Here is a 25,861-nt window from a genome sequence, read left to right as displayed (position 1 = left end):
TTTACAAGTCAAAATAAATTCAGTATTTCAGCACGAATGGACAGGATACAATAACAGCGAATAACCCAGCTGACCAAGACAAAATGGGCGAGCGTGATTATTTGAGTAACGCTGATATTTTTTTAGCCAATATAATTTATGATTGCCCAGGTATGTATGTATGTATTTTTTTATTTTTTTTTATTCTATTTATTAATAATGTTACCCAGTTTATTCATTTTTGTGATGATGCAGATATACATCGCCAACAAAAATAATTAGCATCAGAGCAAATTTTTCATTGTTTTACATGTGATTGGACACACTTCGCCATACTACTTTATGGACAAACTTTTATGAACGTGCAAATATCAGCACCGAATAGCATGAACACACTTGTACGGTTACTGGCAAAGCTCATTTAAATAACACCTAATTTTATACAGTTGTGTTTTTTTTAGTTTCTGGTGATATCCAGTTATAATTTAGTTATTTCACTGTTTTTTTTAGCTATTCGAGCTCATTTTGTATCAATGTATTACGTTATAAAATTGTTGTTGATGACACATTTTTCAGCTCTGCCAAAAGCAAGCACAGAATCAGTGTATCCGGCGGTTGATCAATGTAAATCTCCATATAAAGTTAATAATCAAGCTAGTCTGAATCGGGCAAGACATGCGCTACAACAGAATGGAGAAAATAGAAGCTTCTGGGTTGATGGCACGATTTCAGGCAGTACAATTACATTCAGTGATGGTTCAACAATGTCAGTAGATTCGTCTTTGTTTCACAGTAATGAACCAAATGGAAGTGGGCAATGTCTCCATTTGTGGTGAGTTCAAAATACAAGGCCTGTTTTCATTATTACATTTTATTCCGTATTTGCTTTGTATGTTAAAACAGTTTGATGTTTATTTAAATACTGTCAGAATGACGATATACATTGCAGAGTAATTTAATTCATCATAAAATAGCTATCTGAACAACTTGTCATGCAGTACGAAGGTCGTGAGTTTATAGGTGAGTAAATAATTTTGAGCCCATATTGCCGTTATAAAGCGATCAAATACAATCATACTTACAGGTGGTACAACAATGACTGGAAATTGGATGATACGACGTGCGACTACAATCAGAAGTATCTATGTGCAGGTACAGTGATCGTTATGTGTATATATATGTATTATAGTTTTCCGCAAAAAGTTTACCCAAGGTCAATGAATACTCACGTTTTACATTTACATTTATACGGCAACACATTCACGTGTTCTGAAAATATTCCATGTATAAGTGATGTCTTATTAATAATGTTGTAATGGTCGTATATTCAACAGATTTACCGCGTCCTAGTTCTAGTACAGCGCTTCCGGCTAATGCTCAGTGTGATTCTGGATCTCTATTCCAAGTTGTTGACCAGGACGATTTAGAACGTGCACAGCTCGTAATTAAAACAAATGGAGAGAATAGAAATTTCTGGGTGGATGGGCGCTTATCAGGCAATACCATTACCTTCACTGGTGGTTCAACAATATCGGTTAATTCAGAATTGTTTCAACCAAATGAGCCCAATGGAAGTGGTCCCTGTCTCCATTTGTGGTGAGTACATATAATATATACTGTGTGTTATGTTGTTTTTCTTATTATTGACAGTGTACTATGGGAAATACAGAAAGGCTAATTACATGTTTTAGCACAATTTTAAAGTAAGACGTTTCTCAAAAATAAAAATAAAATATTGTCATTATATTTACATTTCCGACATTTTAGGATAAAATAAAATTTGATTGACAAAATGGTGTTAAAATAGAATTTTTAGTGTAACTTACAATTGTATCCTACGTCAAAAATATTTCGCAATATTTTAAAATTAAGCCAGGTGACATATCGTGAAAAATGATATTTGTTATCTCACAACGTATCTATTATATCAATAATTTCATTGGATTTGAAAAAAAAATCTCCTTATAAATATAAACACATTTTGACACAATTGCGTTTTACCTTCAGTTGCAAATTTATTAGCTTGGTGCTTACAAATGCAAACAATTTCATCGGATTAAAAAATCACTTCTGTCCTTATATACAGGTATTATAACAATACATGGAAATTAGACGACACTACATGCGGATATGCTCAAAAGTATTTATGTTCTGCTTAAGCTGTAAGTATCATACAAACTAAATAATTATAAATAGTTATAAATAATTATATGTGAGGTCTTAATAAATCTTCTCTTTTCTCGCGCCCACATTTGTTGTAAAATTAACTAAAATTCTTGATTGTATAATGTATTTCTGCTAGGCATCATGTTAAATGAATATTTTTAACTGTAGAGCTACCAGCCATCATTGGGGCGCCACTATCTGGCATCTGAATAGTTTCCACGGACATATAGCATGTATAGTGGAAAATAAAAAAATAGTACATGAAACAATTGAGCATAATGATAATGACATCTTCGAGATAGACACTGTTTTACTTTTGATTAATTGTAGTCCAATATTGTATTGCTGTAATTTTTTTAATGCAATTTGAAAAAAAAAATAATATTCTTGTTTGATACTGAAAGTAGATAATTATATATTATATAACTAAAATATAACTATATTGGATGCATAATGGCCTGATATTGAAGCAAACATCCGATTTGTTGTTTTATGAACCAATACAATAATTTATTAAGTTAGGCAAGTTAGGTAAACTGAAAATCCCTTTTTATTTCATTTTCTATCTAACGAGTATTGCTGCATGTCTTCAACGCAACCTTTTTGTGTATGGTAAACACGGTATGATTTATTGTCCAAATTACATCTTCAAATCAAAGTCTTAAATATTAATTCTTTTATTGCAGGAAATCGCAATTCAAACAAGAAGTGTACCTCATTCATGAAATCACTCCGCAAATTATATTACTGCAATCGCATGCCTCGTAAATAAATCTTACGTGTAGTTTAGTTTCATTCCTAATGTTATTTTAGTTTATTATTATTGTTATTGCATGCTATAAAACTTGTTGAATTGCAGAACAATAAATAATCTGAAGCATAAATATTGAGTCTTTTATCGTGAAAGTGTGATGGCATGCATTTTCGGTGTATGATAATTCTAATTGTTTGAAACTTCACAAAGGAGCAATTGTAGTGCAGTATTGTACCACAGTATTAAAGACCTACAGTCTATTATGCGTTCGAATTACACATAATTGATACTTCTCATGCGACACACAACGACACTTAAAATAAACTTGCTAAAAGTCTTAGTATTCTGAATATCAAGACCGAGCTGTGGGATTAAGCAAATTTGTTGTCTTTATTGTTCTTTATGAAAAAATAGGATGCCAATAATTAAACGTCGACAAGTAAACTCCGACAACATCAGAATCCACAGGCAACTTTACGATTGCGAAAGAAAACGGTACAACATAGCCAATTCAGGGAGAGATTCGTCAATCAAGAGGTGACAAGCGCATCCTGCTCTGTTGTGGCAGGCACCACACACCGACACTGCAATATGCATCACAAAACCGATCGGTGACAATTGTGTTACAAGTAGGACGTAGTGTGTACAAAACACAAACTACACTTACACTGGGAAGGTATCATGTAAACCACTTGATTACTTGTCAGAGAACACTTCCAGCTTTAAAATTCCTCGCTCTCCTTATAAAATTGCTTACAGTTCTACTAATTACTTAGGCGTACGTTATATATTATCCACCAATAACTATAAGCCATTGATTGATCACACAGTTTCTACGCCGTGTCTCTCAAAGGCAAGTCTTGCAGATACTTACTGCAGTATATTTATGAAAACAAGCCATACATGACACAATTATAATAATATAGTTGGAACACAAACATGTCAGATATAGATCCAGAAGCTGATGCTTAATTTTGTGTCTGATCGTCAAACGAGTACTTGCCCATATTGAGAGATATTGACTGGAAAAGCTTTTTAAATACATCTCTATATCGATGACAGGATGTATAATGAATATTAAATTTGAACATGATCAGTCAAAGCATGTCAAAAATATGGCACTAGAACAAAATGGCCGCCAGTTGGCTATTTTAAATCAGTTGGTCATTTTAAATGACGTGCATCAGGGTTCAATAATGTTTAATGTATGTACAAGGTTGAACAAAATCCAACTGTAGACAGCAGAGATCCTGTTGCGGAATGCCAGAAATGCTTGATTTTGATTATTTTGTATCACAAAAATGGCCTGCCGTCGGCCATCTTGAATCAGATCATGAAACAAATCGGTGTGCACATAATATATACATATATAATATGTACATGTGAAGTTTGAATGTAATCGGTCCAGGCACGGCTAAGACACACACAAGGGTCGGCCCCACACACAAGGGTCGTTCTATAAGTTCATAAAATTGTTTGACTACGTCCAAACTGGAACTGATATGCATTTACCATTAGGTAGACTATACGCCAATAACACGATTGCTGTTGACGATTCATTGCTCGACAACAATTCTGCGAAAGCAACATGTACGTGATTCTCTATCAATATGATTACAATTAAATTAACGAAACCATTTACATATATAAACTTGTTTCGAAATAAATAAACCAACAACAGTTTATGGTATCACTTCCTACCCAGACACTTTTTTCGAACATCAGCAATCATTTGTGGCAAAGGTATTTTCCCACAATATCGTTGTATCTGCCATACAACTTTTTGAGTTACAGTACAGAAACGGTATTGTAATAAATTAATGCGACGACATTGCTGAAGGGGTACACATGAGCTGCAGGCTCCACTTAACATGTCAACTGTAGAATGTACACACAATAGGCTGGAGAGATAGGAATATTGCTGTCAAGGTGTGGGAGGTTTATGATTTTAAAATATTTTTTTTTTATCGTGAAGTATGATAGAATGATGACCAGTAGAGTAATGTTTATATTCAAAGTAAATAAATCAGTGTCAGTTGTTTCTTTACCTCCAGACTTTCTATTTTCAAATTTCTCAGTTTTGTAAAAGTTAAAAGTTAACCAAATCCATAGATCACCGGTACTTGTCCGTAAACAAAAATTCATACAGTAGTACTCTAATAAACGTACGCCCTCACACACGGCGTTAGAGAGAATATGCGGATAAACAAGCCCATTAGCTAAAATCAAACACATGATGGCGGTATGAGACGATACAACTTTAAAGGAGAGCATCAAATGATGTAGGTGGATAGAATGATTTTTAGTGAATAAATTGATCTGAAACAGTTATACAACACCAACACACATACCCTACGTAAAGTATCAGAAAGAAATGAAAGAATGGCCGTCCCATCCTCGAAATCAAAGTGACACGAATTTGCCTGATTAGCAACTGTAATTTCCAAAAGCTGAATATAGCCGTCAACAAATAATGCTGTGAACAATAATGGTCGAGGTAGGTGGATATCCATCTGCGAAAGCCAGATATCATGAATATTGATGATCTCGAAGCGCATTTTTTGATACACTAATAAAAAATGGAAACTAAGAAAATGTGATGTACGCGGAACTAGATGCATAGAATTGAAAGGGGAGCGATCATATCACCCCATCGTGGGGTAAAAACTGAGTGGAAGAACCAAAAGGTTGCAAAGTTCTACTGAATCCAAGTAATCTAATTGTCATTTACACACGCATAAAAATGTTAGGGGAATATGCTTTACATATAGGAACATAGAACAGTAATACTTAATAAATGGAAACTGAAAACACAAAAAACCAAGAGGAGAAGGTTTAAAATGAGTGAAGAAAGAGTGATAGAGAAGAAATGCCAACTATAAAATAAATGTGCACGTACTAAATTGTCTTGAAAAACTAAATGTACTGGGTGAAAGTCAAGGCTAACATCGAAAACATTAATACTAAAATATTGAAGATATAGTACAAACCCCTCCATCAAATACTATATCAGTCACTGACAAGTCTGGTCATGTGCTGCATGTACATGTTGAAATTAACTCTTTAATGTGTATTGTGCCATCGGCAGACACGAGTGTGCCCAATGTTTACAGCAACTAAAACGCCATCTCAACAAAATTAATGATGATCCTGTTATTGGTGGTGATTTTAATTGGACACTTGCACCTGGCATTGATCGTAATGGCGATAGAGAGCCAGACATGCACACGTCCCATGCTCTAAGCTTTGTAATTGAAATGTTTAAATTGATTGATCCATGGCGACATCAACATGGCAAAAAACACAAACTTCACATGGGTGCGGATTATCGTAATGACACCACGTACGCACATTTGGTTCACACGCCGTTCAGTATTGTTTGAAATCAACAACTTGCATGTTTAGGGTAGGCATTTTAAACACATACTACAGGAATGTTATAGTTTGTTTACAAATTGTATTTAATATTGGCAACTTCGCAAGGCTTTAACCGTGAGACACATCCCTGGTAATCACGTGATCGTGTCACTGACTACTGCGATTGGCTGGTGGAATGTTTACTCTGTCACGCCTTAGAGTTTTATGGCAGATTTTTTAAGATTTTGTTAGACAAGATGAGAGAATAAATAGAGAGAGAATAAGAAGAGAAGGGGCAACAGGGCGTTACCTCAACTGACGGTTTAGATGAATAAAGCTGGACTATCTGTAGTGAACTAATGTATCGCAACGTGTCCCCTCACCACGACGACCCTTTCACAACAGGGGCGTGATAGCACTCTCATATGCCTTAAGGGATTTTACATCTATAAACACATGCACAATCGTTTGAACGCTATTCAAATAAGCTATCAATTCAAGACAACTTTCTAGCGCGCATCAAACTGACCAGTATGGTGTTTGAATATTAATGTTCTTCAAGACGCGGAATATGTAAATGTCATTACTGAATTATGGTCCCAGTGGCAAACCCAACGTGATGCTCTCAAAAATTTGCAAACATGATGGAACATTTGTAAACATGATATCAAAGTGTTGTCCAAGGAATAGTGTAATTTAATGCCATTTTAAACAAGTGAATAAAGACAACAAGCGAGCCTTAATCAATAAAATGTAGCCTTGTACTTATCAGGAAAAACGCTACTCTTTCACGCCTCAAACAGCACGAAAACGGAGGAACTGCTATTCAAGCCCGTCACAAATATTTAAATGAGTGGAATGTTCCCAATTCATTTTTTTGTCAAACTTGAGAAACGGAACAAAAAATAAAACACATATATAGCTCACATTAGGCGGAAAAGTGGCAGTCACATTGACTATCCTTGAGAGATACGTGATATCACGCAAAACTGTTATACACCGCTTTACAAAACGAAATAAAAATGGGGAAATCACTTGTCTTAAAAACTTGTGGTTAGCTTCCTGTGTAATGATTATTTAGATCTTCACGAACACACTTATTTTGCGTTCAGTTATTGGTTCAATCATTAATCCTGAATAAGACTGCAGTATCCCAGTATATTGACGAAACAATCAATCTATTGCGTGAGGCTGTCAATTACTGTAACATCACAAATACTCTCTTGGATATTTTAGCTTTTGACCAGGAAAAAGCCTTTGACAGAATCAATCACACTTTCTTGTTTAAGACATTACGTGCATTTGTTTTTTGGGCACAATTATATTCTTTATACATAACAAATGCCAATTATATTCAGAGTCAGAGCGAATTGCGCCCTCACATCATCTATTATCAAGGCATTCGTCAGGAATTCTTGTTAATGCAATAGGGCCGTTACTCAATAAAATCAGACGGGAAACTGGGGAAACTGAGCAAACTGGCAGCGAATGTTGAGGATATAGATATATTCATTAAACAGTTCTTTAATAATCTGCCAGAACGGTTGAACATTTATGAGAGCACATCCAATTCCAAAATTTACTTTCAAGAAATCAAAGGGACTGTGGGTTGACAGCTGGGAAAACATTAAAAGCTCACTTATGGGTATTACGTGGAACTGAACTGGCCTGAAATATTTGAGTGTGTATTTAGAGAACAGGACTGGAAGGAAACATTTCATTTGTCACAATTCTACGATCTGCTAAAACGTGGTTTGACAGTTTCCAGGTGGTGGTTCGTTATTATGTCACCCCACCACACAAATGAATTGTCATCCTGTCAGTGTCAGTATTATAGTACTTTTTGTCATCATCACTGCAAAAGTTGCTAAGCATATCTGCTGACGGGGTTCTCAGGTTGTTTTTCTTATATACAGTCATTTGTAAGTATTTGTATTGTTTAACTGGGTTATTTGGGCTTTTTGGGAGCTGTTTGGTTTTCTAGATGTGGCACGGTGAACGGCAACCAAGGTTGAGACACGAATAGGGCGTTGGGTATTTTCTTGCTAACGTGTCATGAATAGAATATGTGTATGCGGCGCCCACTGACAAGAACTTTAATTGTTTAGTAACTTCTTCAAAAGAAATGATTTCAAGATTTGGTTACCCTCAGTAATAGTATTTTGTGCACTTTCGTCAGTGTATAAAGAGATGCATACAATTTACGAGTGATACTACTTATCTCGTGAAAAGTCATCAGTTAGACTGCCATTTTCCAATTGAATATGAGCTATAGCTTTTTTGTGTCCATTTACTTTCTCAAGTTTGAAAAATATGAATGGCATTACCTCTGTTTCCGTGCTGTGCAAGGCATAAGAGCGTCGACTTTTTTTTTTGACTTTGTTTGAAAGTGCCACATTGAATTTGCCACTAGGCTCTGAATTCTGTAATGAAATTCACATATTTTGCGTCTTGCCTTTAGACAGTTTGATGCACATGAGAGGGTGGTTTGAAATAGATTGTGCGTCATCGTGTATTTCATTAGCATTCAACTATGCATGTGATTGAAGATGTAATTCTTGTCAAGGCGTATGGAAGTGTTGCTACGCCCTCATGTGAAGTCTGTGTGTTTGCCATGGTGATGACGCCATGCATCAACTCAAACCTTTCAAGCACAGAGCCTAGATTTCAAATGTCATAAATACCGAAATAAGGAAATAAAACAACATTTGTATGTTATCAGAACACACAAATGATTTGTTTATCAGTACGCTGATGATGTAAGAATATTCATCACCCGAAAACAGGGCTTTAATAAACTAGCAGAAAGACGAACTTGGGCATTAAGTGTATTGGATAACATCATAACATTTATGAACACAAACTGGACTGAAGTAAAGCAAAAAGTTAAAAATAAAATAAGTGTTGGGCACATTTGCTCCTACACACAGTGTGCTCTTGTAATAAACAATGTGCTTTCACCACAGTTAGTTTATCGCTTTTATAGTGTATCCCCTTACTTTAATATTGTTTTCTCACTCCATTCTTTGTAGACCTGTTTTGCAAGACCGACATAGGGTGTAGGCGTATTCGCCCATAGAAAATGGTGGGCGAATTGTCACCCACTTGGCATCCTTGTTTTAAATTATAGATTGTAATTTATCATATGGAAAACACTTGCTATGTACTAAACTCGAAACTGAATTTCTTTATCTTCCTGCATTTTATTTAGACTTGAAATTTTGTTAGAAGTCACTTGACAAGACGCGTATTTTTAATAAGTCAAATCTTACCGACATTCTTGCTGAATCCAGTGCGAAATGAACCGTTACTTTTAAAACACCTCACCGCTGCAGGAGTTTTGAGGGTACGTGATCTTTTTTTACTTAGAAAAAGAAACCTGGCTCCTAGCGTATTTTTTTTTAATAAAGTCAACACACACTATAGCCGCATAATTGACTGTCGTTTGAATGTTGTACATACAATATGCTTTTTTTTCTAGTAAATAGAAAGCAACAATAAATACAATATTAAAAGACAACTTAGTAAATCAAGTCACCTCAGTTTCCAGTTACATTTCTCAAATTTTCCACTATACAAACTCAAAAAGGACGCTATTTACAAATACATCATAGCGGTTATGAACAGAACTTGTCATCTTGGCAAACTTGACACTGTGTGGCGTGAGCTACTGGCCTTATCTTCAGATATTAAACCCAACTTCAAAGGGTGTTATATTGTCACCATCATAACACGTGAGGGAGACTTGCAATATCGTTCAATGCATGGAGAATACACTACTGTTGTTTTTTTTGTTTCCAGTTACATTTCTCAGATGAGCCGAACTTTCCACTATACAAACTCAAAGAGGACGATATTTACAAATACATCATAGCGGTTATGAATAAAACAAGTCATCTTGGCAAACTTGACACTGTGTGGCGTGAGCTACTGGCCTTGTCTTCAGATATTAAACCCACCTTCAAAGGGTGTTATATTGTCACCATCACAACACGTGAGGGAGACTTGCAATAGCGTTCAATGCATGGAGAATACACTACTGTTGGGTTTTTTTGTTGGGAAAAATCGTGCTTGAAAACTTTCCACTTATTTCATTCACATTTTTATTGAATGTCCGGCGGTTGATGTCATCTGTCGCTTTATTTCCCGCATTTCCAGTGATCTTTTACAACCTGGTTTGACTGTTTCCTTGGTGATTCCTTATTTTGCCACCTCACCATGAATTCACGTCAGTGTCAGAGTATTTTTGTTGTCCTCGCAAAAGTTGATATGAATTTCTCCCGACGGAATAAACTGGATGGATGTTCTTTTATGAGTCCATTGAAAATCACTAGCAGAATTAAATCTTAATACCAGTGCTTCAAACTTGTTAAAGAGAGGAGAGTTTTGAATATATTGGGACTTCAAATGACACTCTCTGTTCTTTGGAAAATGAAAAATTACAAATCCATTAGTTAACTTGAATCACGCTGCTATTGTTCAGTAGTATCTTTTACGTTTCTGTGATTCGTCTTGTTGTTAATATTAACAGACAATATCCAGACCAACTTATCTTTTGTCTAATTATTTGGCTTAAATTACTAAATGAAATATTCCACTCTTTTTACATTTAGCTATCTTTTCTTAAGAATGCAGATGTGTAATTAAAACACTTTACTCAAATATTGTTTAATTACCAAGAAATTCAAAACATAAATTTTCAGATTTACTACTATTTTAGCAAAATTTAGGCAATTGATTTGGCGGAAAATGATTTCAACCTCGATCATTTTTGGCACAGATTTCAATTGGTGTGGGGCACTTCCATTCAAAATTCAGGTGAATACTACGTGGATCACACTGTATGTAACCGTAACATGTGATTCATAACTCCATAATTTGATCATTATGCAATAAGAATATTGAGTTGAGATAATGATGATTGTATTTTATCGAATAACGGCCATTTTGTCCGTATTATACCGGTTTTATCATACGTTCCTGTGATATTACACAATAAAACACTAAACATTGTTATGTGATCTATAACCAACTTTTTTAAAAGTTATGATTAAGCATCTACCTTAAAAAGTTGGTGGTTCTTTTATTTGTATACTAGCCCATCATCATAAATCACACATCGTAGTTACTATTCAATGACGCTCTCTTCTACTTTGTGTAAACAATCAACGAAGTATAGCACGTAACGAACTCTCCACGCTCACAGACAGAATATTTCAACAATTACCTAATCAATTATTAAGAAGTGATAAACGGTGAGGATATTGGATAGCGGAAACAAGACCTCTCTTTGGGGGAACTTTAGTGTATTTGGCCGACGAAATTGCCTGAGCGTAAGAGTGAAAAGACAGTATAGTGTAAAATTAAAAGACAGGAGACGATTATTCAAATTATTTTGCGCAATTAAGTTGATATTATCTTAAGACGAATGTAATACTGAAAAGCAGAACTGGCACACAGGCACAGAAACAAAAACAAATTACGAAGACTGCGTAATTTGTAATTCAGCGGAAACAAGGAATCTCTTAATTTAGAATACTTGGTAGACGATATTTTCTGAGCGACAGATAAAACCTATACAATGTCAAGTAGAACCCATACAAATGCACTGAAATAAAAATAAATTACGAAGACAGTGTTATCTGTAATTTTGCATACTATTTCAGAAATTTGGTAGCGGAAACAAGACATCTCTAGAGAAAATGTTGTGTATGTGGCAGAAGATATTTCCTGACGGTACGTGTGAAAACATTGTATATTGTCAAATTACATGATAGGTGACGACTATGTAAATTAATTTGTGCAATTGATAATATCTTAAGTAGATTGCAAATGTAACACTGACAAGTAGAACCCGTACGTAGGCACAGAAAAAAAAATAATTACGAACACAGTATTATCTGTAAATTTGCATAACATTTCAGAAATTTGGTAGCGGACAAAAGGCATCTATATAGGAAATGTAGTATATTTGGCAGAAGATATTTCCTGACCGTAAGTGTGAAAACACTGCTTATTGTCAAATTACATGATAGGTGACGACTATGTAAATTAATTTGTGCAATTGATAATATCTTAAGTAGATTGCAAATGTAACACTTGAAGTATAACCCGTACACATGTACAGAAATAAAATAAATTACGAAGACACTGTTATCTGTAAATTTGCATAATATTTTAGAAATTTTGTAGCGGAAACAAGACATCTCTGGAGAAAATTTAACGTATTTGGCAGAATATATTTCCGGACCGCAAAGTGTGAAAAGACACTTTATTGTAAAATTATATGAGGGGTGACGATTATGCAAATTAATTTGCGCAATTGATAATATCTTAAGTAGATTGCAAATGTAACACTGACAAGTAGAACCCGTACGTAGGCACAGAAACAAAAAATAATTACGAACACAGTGTTATCTGTAAATTTGCATAACATTTCAGAAATTTGGTAGCGGACAAAAGGCATCTCTATAGGAAATGTAGCGTCTTTGGCAGAAGATATTTCCTGACCGTAAGTGTGAAAACACTGCTTATGGTCAAATTACATGATAGGTGAAGATTATGCAAATTATTTTGTGCAATTGATAATATCTTAAGAAGATTGCAACTGTAACACTTAAAATATAACCCGTACACAGGCTCAGAAACAAAAATAAATTACGAAGACAGTGTAATCTGTAAATTTGCATAATATTTCAGAAATTTAGTATCAGACAGAAGGCATGTCTATACAAAATTTAGCGGATTTGGCAGAAGATATTTCCTGAGCGTAAGTGTGAAAACACTGCTTATGGTCAAATTACATGATAGGTGACGATTATGCAAATTAATTTGCGCAATTGATAATATCTTAAGTAGATTGCAAATGTACACTTGAAGTATAATCCGTACACATGTACAGAAATAAAATAAATTACGAAGACACTGTTATCTGTAAATTTGCATAATATTTTAGAAATTTTGTAGCGGAAACAAGACATCTCTGGAGAAAATTTAACGTATTTGGCAGAATATATTTCCGGACCGCAAAGTGTGAAAAGACACTTTGTTGTAAAATTATATGATAGGTGACGATTATGCAAATTAATTAGAGCAATTGATAATATCTTGAGAAGATTGCAAATATAACACTTACAAGTAGAACCCGTAAACATGCACATGCGCAGAAACAAAAAATAATTACGAACACAGTATTATCTGTAAATTTGCATAATATTTCAGAAATTTGGTAACGGAAAGAAGGCATCTTCAAAAGTCACGTGGACTAGGTAAGCTCATGTGATTTAGACACCTTAGCAGGTTTCATTGCTGAGTAATAGATCAGTTTGAATCTGTATCTAGCACAACGCACAATTGGTAGCAGAAAAAAGACTTCCTAGAGTAAATTTAGCGTATTTGACGGGAAGTAATTCTATTATGAGTAACGACTATGCAAATTATGGTGCACAACAAAGCAGTTAGTTTATGAATGTCACACACAGGCACGGAATACAAAAATAAATTGAGAAATTGCAGTGAGAGAACAGTATTATCTGTAAATTTGCATAATGTTCCAGAAATTAATATATAATGAAAACATTTATTGTGTTACTCTTGTGAATAACATTACAGGTTTTACCAAAAATACTTGTACTTTGTATTAAGAACATTATTCGTCAGAAAGTTGGTAATAAATCGCAAAACATTTTTCATTGGTCTATTATGTAAAATCATGAAGTTATTGCCCCATGGAAAAAATAAATATTATTTTGTGTGTTACAGTGACGTCTTTTAAGAAACTTGTCCAATATTTTTTCAAAAATCGCAATTTTATTAAAGAAAATATGCAATTTTTGATACTATTTAAAATTCACATTTTAAAATAATTTTGGACAACAATAAGTACCCCATCATTAGAGATATATGATTATTTCAGGCTACAGTTTGAGATAAGGCAAAATATCTCTGCCATAGGAACCTATGGTAGAAGCGTTATAATACTGTCAAAACGGCATATATCCACTAAAATACAACCATCATTTTCTCGAATTTTTAATTTCCTTATAATATCCGGAAGTACATTTTTGGGGAAAAAAAATAAATCCTGGGTATTTGCATTCATGAGTAGGCTTCTGATTTAAAAAAACCTATATGAATTGTTTTTAATTGTTATATAGTAAACAATTGGTATTACCTTGGAACCATACCTATTTTTATCTATTCGTCACATCAAGATAATGCAAGTCAGCATGTTAGATGTTTAAAAGCGTACTCAAAATAATAATGCGTTTTTTGTTGTGGTCAATCAAACCCTGTATACATACATGAATGGAGTTATAATAAGTGGAAAGGGGTTGTTGGTGTAATGAACAAACTAAAAACCAATTCTGTAATATCATGGCCTTTAGATACAATATTTACGTGGAAAAAATACAAAGTACCAAATACTGTATTATTTTAAACGAGCTGTTTGATATAATATTCACGTGGAAAAAAAACTTCTTACTAACAAATACTGTATTATTATGAAAAGGCTGATTTATGTAATATCCATGTGGAAAAACTACTGAATACGAAATACTGTATTTTCATGAAATGTCTTATTGGTCTATTATTCCAGTAGAATAACTACTCACTAACAAATACAGTATTATTATAAAATGGCTGGATGAAGTAATATCCATGTAGAAGAACTACCCACTAACCAATACTGTTTTATTAGGTAAGGTCTTGTTGATGTAGTATCTATGTGGAAGTAATACTCACTGTATTTACTGCTTAATCAAACTGACTCGCCCATGAATAATTACTTTACAAAGGTATATACTTCGACAACTCAGAAGTGAATCGCATATAAATGTTGAAGTATTAATTTATTCACGCAGTAAAGTACAAGAACACAAACATGTTGAAACAAAAACCACTTGGACATTGTTAACATTTTTAGCTCTACCATAAATATAACATGCAAAAATATCGAAGTTCTGTGACATCAATAATTGTTTTTGTTATGAAATGGCCATTATCTACACCTTGATTTTCTGTTCGTGAGACTTAATAAGCTCATTGAATTTGTGTTCATTGAAAGTGGACACATTGGTATAATAAAACAAAACACGTTATCACAATCTTTTGTTGTTGAACAATACACCAACAAAATAATACTTTACAAAATAAAGTTTTTTAGGGTTTCATCTTCCGTCTACAACTGTGAAACCTAAGTTAAGTGTATATCTAATTTGTATAAGCATTCATTAAAGTGATTATAACTCCACAAAAAACACTGATTCTTGTTTCTAACATGTTATTAATATATGGAACATTCTGGCATCTAGTTTATTGCACAATTATGCAATCATTATTCATGTACAGGCTTGTAAAATATGTAAATCGTGTATAAACAATCTTTTAGGATGTTCTACTTGTGACAGCTCACGAAATGTTAACAGTGTGAAGCAAAGACCGTTTAACTATAAAACAATACAGACACAATGTTTGTAAACAAGCAAATAGAAATGTTACAACTGGGTTAATTTGTTTTGTTCACACATAGCAGAATGTTAGGAGAATCTTGACTTAGAATTTAGAGTCGACGTTTTCTGTATCCTTCAATCAATGTTCAGATGCATTATTGACGTTTTATCCATCATCAATCCAATATTTTAATGACTCTCTATCAGTAACCCGATTTACATGTGTCTTAAAATTATGGGTAAATTACATGTTCCTGTCAGCGATTTTCGAATACTAATAATTTCAATATTATAGTTGACAATAAAGGCATCCTGAACTTGTATGGATACTTCATACAATCTGTGATATTCCAGTGAGAGAAATTGTTTATGATTCGTATATGCCGTACATAACTCATTCTTGTTCTCAATTATTATTCTACGAGTGTTTTATATCAATTCACATCAGATTGCCATACAGCAATTTGTAAAACAGACGACATGACCAGAGAGGTAAAAATACGGTCATGCCATTTTTCGCTCATGTTAAAATTTCATGAATAATTTGTGCAAAATAACCGATTTTAAGCAGATTAGAATTTTAACACTGAAATGTAGGACCCGCACGTCCAATTCCCACAACATGCAAATAATTACATCTGCCCATGGCGTGTTTTCAATGTTTGAAATACCATGTCATAACACTAGAAAAATTGCGAAGCTAACGTAAATTGTGTAGTAATGTAATGTAATGTATTTCCGTGGTTAGAGTGTTTTGTTTTACTATCTGCAAACAAAATGTTGACAATAGAGTCACGGGTGGAAACATGGGATTATTTTAATTGGGCTGAAAATAATGTATTGTTTTCTTTTTTCTGAATACTCCGGAATTTGATTGTAAAGAAGTGGTTAAATTCGAAAATAATAAACTGTTAGAAATATCCGAGTAATACCAGAACTAAAGTAATTAATCGAAAAAATAGGATCATTTGATATGTATCATGTATTCACTTCATGACGCACAGTTAACGGCAAAATTACGACTTTTAAGTCAAAGCACTACTTATCTGCCATTTTGTTACATGTGCCTCAGATTGAACATTATGTTTCAATTATGTTGTTGTGTTATTTAATAATTTGTAGGTGCTATTCGTTCTCTATGTCGTTGTGGGAACGGTCAGAGGTTTCAAACGAAAACAAATTTGTTCTCGTGATTTTTTCTAGTGATTTATATGTGTTTTATTCATTGTCAAACGAAATCGACATAAGCGGGAAAGGTAAAACAAATGTCAAATCGGCCTAATAACATTTACACCCGAGTTAACATATTATAAATAATTTATGCAAAATAACATATTTTAAGCAGTTTAGAATTTTAACACTGAAACGTAAAAACCACACACAACAAGGATGAAAAAATAATGAATATATCTCAACTAAAAAATTTTGCTATACCAGAATCATAGAAAAATATTATTTTCTAAAGTACAGAACAAAGACAATCATATCTGACTATTTCCAAATAAAACAAGCAATTCTCTTGATACCATACATAATTCCATTCATCGAATATTGTTTCTCTTTCCCGACGTTAAAATTGGATACACGAAATTGGATTGTAATAAATACAGAAAAAATACAGACGATATGGTTAAATTCGAAAAAAAATAAAATTAGTAAAATAGCTTAAAATTTCCAGAAAAGGAATCTGCATTGTAGATTACTTGATCAAATAACTTCACTTCACGACCCAGACAAAGTAGTCGGCATTCTGAAGTCAAACGCTTTGTTAATTTATTGTCAGTGGATGAACTACTTGTTTTGAGAAAGCTAATATGTTTGAAGTGAAACAAAATACATCTGAACATGCTTACAAAAGGTTCATAGAAGGTGTATCACGCAGGTTACAACATGTACTTCCAATTTAACTAGTATAACTCAAGAAAAACACTGTAAGCAGAATGAACATGAAAGTTGAAGGTACAATAGAAAAAATCAATAATTTTTTACTAAATAGTGTTACCTCTGTAACGAAAATCAACCTAAAAAATTTAAAAAATAGTTTCGATATTTTAATTACATTTTCTAACACAGAATGTTCTGGAAACAGTATGTGGGTGTGTTATACAGGATTTAAAAACTACGTCAGAAATATGTAAATTCTTGGCCAATTCAACCGCATATAAACACACCGTTCTCTCAGTTTCAATTCATTCTGACACTACCGATTGCGTGTGTATCTTCTGCAGTATCTACAGTACGTGAGTATGATAATTGTTATCGTAATTTCTGTGATAACGATGAATTGTTTTCAGCATATCTATTTTATAACCCATAATAACGTGTCTTCAGACATGCACCAAATTATTGATAATTAAAAAAATGTCCTTTTCGCATCCCTTTTTTTAATTTTTTTTAGCGAAATCATATACTCCTACTTCTTCCATAACGTAAAACAAACTGCTTTGATATTTTACCGATTACCATTTGTGCGGCTTCTTGGTCAAATTATGCATCTATGCCCAGTTTATCTTGAATACACTGCTATGGCGCTCTACTATTTGTATAGATGCTTGGCACCTATGTTCGCACGCGTGTATTCATTTCGGCATTTGTAGTTGTCTCTTCTTTCGTGGTGTTTCATCAGAACTGCTAGTGTTGATGACTTGGAAACCACCTTATTTTAATTATCTACTTTTTGGAGTTTGTTATCTATTTTTTGTCAAACACGAGGTTAAAAAAAATGAATACATGTTTTTTATCATCATTCTGACTATACAATGTATTGAATTAAATTCGATCATACCATCACTATTCAGCGTGTAGTCAATATCCCCTGAAAAAACACCCAACGATATGTGCATTTCAGTGATTGTAACCCTACCTGTATGTAGAATTAAAACTACGAATAGCACTGATCCCATGGGAACTGTACATTTCATGTCATTTATTAGCCTATTGCGATTCAGCTTCAAAGAAAATGTTTTTTAATGGGCATTCACAGGACTACCTAACAAATGTAGGATATACGAAATTCCCGTTTGTCTACAGTAGTTCATATTTAATTAGTGATTATTGTCGCTGCATATTAAATAACAAAAATGAAGAAATTTGTGTTTTGTATCTCATAAATGTTATTGCAAAATTTTTGGTCTTCAGTTCTTTGAAGTATTTTTTTTTTATAATAATTATAATTTAACATGGCTGACTGAAAGCAGAAAACTAGGAGTGATAAAAACACAACCACTTAAGTAATGTATACACGCACATAATTATTTCAGAAATCATGGCATATTCAGAAAACAACAACAACATAAGTGTGCCTAGTGGTTTCATTGTGTCATTAGTAACGATTTTAATATTTGGTTTTACAGACTTGGTTACCGTTCTGAAGAATTGGTTACTATGCTTCATATTCAATCAATATGTATATTTGTTATGGTGGCGATGTTTGTACATTGCATCAACGCAGTAAGTGATAATTAACATATTGGGGTAAATCAAAACTTAGTATTTTAAGTTGTCAGATTTCTGATTTTATTTTTTAACAGGCACCTCCTCCCGAACCACCGGAAGAAACGGAAAGTCCTGATACATTTGAGTCTGATATAAAGTTAACTTCTGAGCAAGAAACCGACATTGAAGCAATAATAGCCGCTGAAGCAAGTGGGGTCGGTGCAAGAAAAGCTATAACTAGCCTTTCAAAGCGTTGGAATAATGCTATTGTGGCATATGTGATATCATCAACAAGTAAGTATATGTCTGTTTGATAGTTTGTGCTTTCATGTATCAAGTTTGCAGTACACAACATGTATCTATATTATTGCAGGTCAATCTGATGCTGTCGTAATAAAACAAGCGATGACCTACTGGGAGAGCAACACTTGTATTAGATTCCCACCGTATAACTCGGGCGCGGGGCATTCTGATAGAATTAACTTTAAAAAAGATGATGGGTAAGGTTACTAACAATTTTAAACACTCAATTAGTAACAGTCTTTGAGCATATTAGTTAACGTCTGTACCGTTACCATAGCTGGCGTTGTTGTGTGAAGGTTTATATTATTAGTGATACATTTCTGTATATGTTACCTTCATAGATGCTGGTCTTACGTTGGTCTCACTGGTTGGGGTGTTCAAGATATTTCTATCGGATATGGTTGTGAATATGTGAGTGACGTTTGTATTTAAGTATTCTTGTTTTTTGTACACTTGTGATAAGTGTTGTATTATATCAGTTCAATAATATTAATATTTCAAGGAATAGTCAATATTCACATAGAAATGGGAAATGCTGAATCGGGCATAACAGACAACACATTTCTATGTACAAAGTTTCACATTGGTTAAATCAAGTTAAATAATCCTATTATTATAGTTAATTATTAAAAACAGCATTTTTAAATTACAAGAGGTATTTATATTTGTATAATACAATACGTTCCCGATAGCACGTAATCTCTACCTTATAAGGTATTCCCAATGAAATTCAAATTTTCCCACCGATCACGTTTCTAATCGGTAGTGTATTGTGATTAAAGGACCGATATGCTATGAGTTTTAAGTTTTTTTTCTGAAACTACATAATGCAATTGCTTAGTAAATTTTTTTTCCTATTTAAAATGGGATTGTTTTGAGCAGTAACACCCGTGATTCAAAAGATTTTAAGACCAACGAGTAGTGAAAATGCATAATCTCTCTACTAAATGAGCTAAGCATTGTGGTTTACTATTATATATTGTTGTCATTGCTGCCATCGTTTGCCAATATTCCTTCTATATAAGAATTTACGTTACACAAGTTCACTATGACAAAAAACATCCCGTATTTTTTTTATTTATTTCATATTTCATTAAGTTATTTAACGCTGTTGTCCATGATTTAGGACTAATTCCCACGAAACAAAAACAAAGCAATACATACATAATAAGAGTCGCACAATTATATTTGAAAAATATATATAATGCAATATATTCTCAAGTCACACCACATTCACCAATTATCGTTCACATATCAGTAATTGATTATGCAGATACTAACAAGTGTCCATACAAAGTAATTTTAATCTAATTATGTTATTGTTCACGTATCTTAACTAGTTTTTTATGTTGCTTCATGAAACAGAGGGGAACTATTGCTCACGAAATTGGTCATGCAATAGGATTCTGGCATGAACAAAGTCGCACGGACCGAGATGATTACGTTACAATTCACTGGGAAAACATCGAGTCGGGTATGGGTCACAATTTCAACAAATATACCTCTGCGGATGTTAATATGTACAACGTGCCATACGACATTGGATCGCTTATGCATTATGGTGCTAAGGTAGGACTATATTGTAAATATTGAAACATTAACTGTATTCGCCATATGTGATCACTCAAAATACGTTAGGTCTTATGCAATAGATCTTTACGTTTGAAGCTTGTATATCAACACATCAGCACACCGAGTGCTAAAGTCAACTTCAGTCACCATTCACAAATTTCAAACCTACATACGTTTTTTTATAATATTTCCAAACATATGATGAAGACTTGTAGCTCATATAAAATTATGTCCATTTTGTTTAAAATTGTCAATTAAATATAACATATTTTTCTGACAATAATTATGGCGTTCAAAGGGCTACCGCGCAGTTACACACTAAATATCCCCTGATACATGCACTGTGTGATATTTACAAGTCAAAATAAATTCAGTATTTCAGCACGAATGGCCAGGATACAATAACAGCGAATAACCCAGCTGACCAAGACAAAATGGGCGAGCGTGATTATTTGAGTAACGCTGATATTTTTTTAGCCAATATAATTTATGACTGCCCAGGTATGTATGTATGTATTTTGTATTTTTTTTATTCCATTAATTAATACAGTTGTGGGTTTTTAATTTCTGGTGATACCCAGTTATAATTTAGTTTTTTCACTGTTTTTTTTAGCTATTCGAGCTCGTTTTGTATCAATGTATTACGTTATAAAATTGTTGTTGATAACAAATTTTTCAGCTCTGCCAAAAGCAAGCACAGAAGCAGTGTATCCGGCGGCTAATCAATGTAAATCTCCATATAAAGTTAATAGTCAAGCTAGTTTGAATAGGGCAAGACATGCACTACAACAGAATGGAGAAAATAGAAGCTTCTGGGTTGATGGCACGATTTCAGGCAGTACAATTACATTCAGTGATGGTTCAACAATGTCAGTAGATTCGTCTTTGTTTCACAGTAATGAACCAAATGGAAGTGGGCAATGTCTCCATTTGTGGTGAGTACAAAATACAAGGCCTGTTTTCATTATTACATTTTATTCCGTATTTGCTTTGTATGTTAAAACAGTTTGATGTTTATTTAAACACTGTCAGAATGACGATATACATTGCAGAGTAATTTAATTATCATAAAATAGCTATCTGAACAACTTGTCATGTAGTACGAAGGTCATTTTGAGTACATATTGCCGTTATAAAGCGATCAAATACAATCATATTTACAGGTGGTACAACAATGACTGGAAATTGGATGATACGACGTGCGACTACAATCAGAAGTATCTATGTGCAGGTACAGTGATCGTTATGTATATATATATATATATATATATATATTATAGTTTTCCGCAAAATGTTTACACAAGGTCAATGAATACTCAAGTTCTACATTTACATTTATACGGCAACACATTCACGTGTTCTGAAAATATTCCATGTATGAGTGATGTCTTATTAATAATGTTGTAATGGTCGTATATTCAACAGATTTACCGCGTCCTAGTTCTAGTACAGCGCTTCCGGCTAATGCTCAGTGTGATTCTGGATCTCTATTCCAAATTGTTGACCAGAACGATTTAGAACGTGCACAGCTCGTAATTAAAACAAATGGAGAGAATAGAAGTTTCTGGGTGGATGGGAGCATATCAGGCAATACCATTACCTTCACTGGTGGTTCAACAATATCGGTTAATTCAGAATTGTTTCAACCAAATGAGCCCAATGGAAGTGGCTCCTGTCTCCATTTGTGGTGAGTGCATATAATATATACTATGTATTATGTTGTTTTTGTTATTGTTGATAGTGTACTATGGGAAATACAGAAAGTCTAATTACATGTTTTAGCACAGTTTTAAAGTAAGACGTTCCTCAAAAATAAAAAATAAACTATTGTCATTATGTTTACATTTGTGACATTTTAGGATAAAAAGAAAATTTGCTTGACAAAATGGTATTAAAATAGCATTTTTAGTATAACTTACAAATGTATTCTACGACAAAAATATTTTAAAACTAAGCCTGGTGACATATCGTGAAAAAATGATATTTGTTATATCAATATGATTGTTATATCAATAATTTCATTGGATTTGAACAAAAATCTCCTCATAATTATAAACACATTTTGACACAATTGCATTTTACCTTCAGTTGCAAATTTATTAGCATCGTGCTTACAAATGCAAACAATTTCATCAAATTAAAAAATCTCTTCTGTCCTTATATACAGGTATTATAACAATACATGGAAATTAGACGACACTACATGCGACTATGCTCAAAAGTATTTGTGTTCTGCTTAAGCGGTACGTATCATGCAAACTAAATAATTCATTTTGATGTGAGGTCTAAATACATCTTCTCTTTTCTCGCGCCCACATTTGTTATAAAATTAACTAAAATTCTTGATATTGACTGTATAATGTATTTCTGCTGGGCATCTTGTTAAATGAATATTTTTAACTGTAGAGCTACCAGCCATCATTGGGGCGCCACTATCTGGCAGCTAAATAGTTTCCTCGGACATATAGCATGTATAGTGGGAAAAAAATATGCACATGAAACAATTGAGCATAATGATAATGATAATGACATCTTCGAGATAGACACTATTTTACTTTTGATTAATTGTAGTCTAATATTGTATTGCTGTAATTTGTTTAATGCAATTTGAAAAAAAAAATATTCTTGTTTGATACTGAAAGTAGATAATTATATATTATATAACTAAAATATAACTCTATTGGATGCATAATGGCCTGATATTGTAGCAAACATCCGATTTGTCGTTTTATGAACCAATGCAATTATTCATTAAGTTTTAAACCATTTGTTTTTGTACGTAAACTGAAAATCACTTTTTTTTTTCATTTTCTATCTAACGAGTATTGTTGCATGTCTTCAACGCAACTTTTTCGTGGATGGTAAACACATCTTTAAATCAAAGTCTTAATTATTAATTCTCTTATTGCAGGAAATCGACGGAAATGAAGGGTACCTCATTCATGAAATCACTCCGCGAATTATATTACTGCAATCGCATGGCTCGTAAATAAATCGTACGTGTAGTTTAGTTGCATGTCTAATGGAAATTTAGTTTATTATTATTGTTATTGCATGCTATAAAACTTGTTGAATTGCAGGACAATAAATAATCTAAAGCATAAATATTGAGTCTTTTATCGTGATAGTGTGATGGCATGCATTTTCGGTGTATGATAATTCTAATTGTTTGAAACTTCACAAAGGAGCAATTGTAGTGCAGTATTGTACCACAGTATTAAAGACCTACAGTCTATTATGCGTTCGAATTATGTTGACACATAATTGATACTTCTTATGTGACCCACAACGATGCGGTGCGACAAATGCGACACTTAAAATAAACTTGCTAAAAGTCATAGTATTCTGAATATCAAGACCGAGCTGTGGGATTAAGCAAATTTGTTGTCTTTATTGTTCTGTATGAAAAAATGGGATGCCAATAATTAAATGTCGATAAGCAAACTCCGACAACATCAGAATCCACAGGCAACTTTACGATTGCGAAAGAAAACGGTACAACATAGCCAATTCAGGGAGAGATTCGTCAATCAAGAGGTGACAAGCGCATCCTGCTCTGTTGTGGCAGGCACCACATACCGACACTGCAATATGCATCACAAAACCGATCGGTGACAATTGTGTTACAAGTAGGACGTAGTGTGTACAAAACACAAACTACACTTACACTGGGAAGGTATCATGTAAACCACTTGATTACTTGTCAGAGAACACTTCCAGCTTTAAAATTCCACGCTCTCCTTATAAAATTGCTTACAGTTCTACTAATTACTTAGGCGTACGTTATATATTATCCACCAATAACTATAAGCCATTGATTTATCACACAGTTTCTACGCCGTGTCTCTCAAAGGCAAGTCTTGCAGATACTTACTGCAGTATATTTATGAAAACAAGCCATACATGACACAATTATAATAATATAGTTGGAACACAAACATGTCAGATATAGATCCAGAAGCTGATGATTAATTTTGTGTCTGATCGTCAAACGAGTACTTGCCCATATTGAGAGATATTGACTGGAAAAGCTTTTTAAATACATCTCTATATCGATGACAGGATGTATAATGAATATTAAATTTGAACATGATCAGTCAAAGCATGTCAGAAATATGGCACTAGAACAAAATGGCCGCCAGTTGGCTATTTGAAATCAGTTGGTCATTTTAAATGACGTGCATCAGGGTTCAATACTGTTTAATGTATGTACAAGGTTGAACAAAATCCAACTGTAGACAGCAGAGATCCGGTTGCGGAATGCCAGAAATGCTTGATTTTGATTATTTTGTATCACAAAAATGGCCGGCCGTCGGCCATCTTGAATCAGATCATGAAACAAATCGGTGTGCACATGTATAATATGTACATGTGAAGTTTGAATGTAATCGGTCCAGGCACGGCTAAGACACACACAAAGGTCGTTCTATAAGTTCATAAAATTGTTTGACTACGTCCAAACGGGAACTGATATGCATTTACCATTAGGTAGACTATACGCCAATAACACGATTGCTGTTGACGATTCATTGCTCGACAACAATTCTGCGAAAGCAACATGTACGTGATTCTCTATCAATATGATTACAATTAAATTAACGAAACCATTTACATATATAAACTTGTTTCGAAATAAATAAACCAACAACAGTTTATGGTATCACTTCCTACCCAGACACTTTTTTCGAACATCAGCAATCATTTGTGGCAAAGGTATTTTCCCACAATATCGTTGTATCTGCCATACAACTTTTTGAGTTACAGTACAGAAACGGTATTGTAATAAATTAATGCGACGACATTGCTGAAGGGGTACACATGAGCTGCAGGCTCCACTTAACAT

At 33.6% G+C, this 25,861-nt stretch overlaps 2 protein-coding genes across 2 annotated transcripts; both read left to right on the top strand.

Annotated features, from left to right (window-relative positions):
* Window positions 1-27: 27 nt before the first annotated feature.
* LOC146733999 (uncharacterized) lies at window positions 28-1,434 on the top strand. The gene is made up of 3 exons (XM_085490485.1): window positions 28-150; window positions 556-811; window positions 1,064-1,434. Exons 1-3 carry the CDS (start codon window positions 84-86, stop codon window positions 1,293-1,295), a joined length of 555 nt encoding a protein of 184 aa, XP_085346611.1. The 5' UTR covers window positions 28-83; the 3' UTR covers window positions 1,296-1,434.
* A 16,470-nt stretch (window positions 1,435-17,904) lies between these two features.
* Window positions 17,905-24,123, top strand: LOC146733998 (uncharacterized). The gene is made up of 11 exons (XM_085508462.1): window positions 17,905-17,948; window positions 19,062-19,158; window positions 19,239-19,437; window positions 19,517-19,643; window positions 19,788-19,857; window positions 20,812-21,028; window positions 21,698-21,953; window positions 22,182-22,249; window positions 22,444-22,705; window positions 23,186-23,261; window positions 23,930-24,123. Exons 2-10 carry the CDS (start codon window positions 19,093-19,095, stop codon window positions 23,256-23,258), a joined length of 1,338 nt encoding a protein of 445 aa, XP_085364588.1. The 5' UTR covers window positions 17,905-17,948; window positions 19,062-19,092; the 3' UTR covers window positions 23,259-23,261; window positions 23,930-24,123.
* Window positions 24,124-25,861: the final 1,738 nt, after the last annotated feature.

This window comes from Saccoglossus kowalevskii, chromosome 15 (assembly GCF_978046115.1).
Source record: "Saccoglossus kowalevskii chromosome 15, keSacKowa6.1, whole genome shotgun sequence".
Lineage (NCBI taxonomy): Eukaryota > Metazoa > Hemichordata > Enteropneusta > Harrimaniidae > Saccoglossus > Saccoglossus kowalevskii.
The sequence above is the reverse complement of the archived record's forward strand: the minus strand, read 5'-3'. Positions and strand labels throughout refer to the sequence as shown.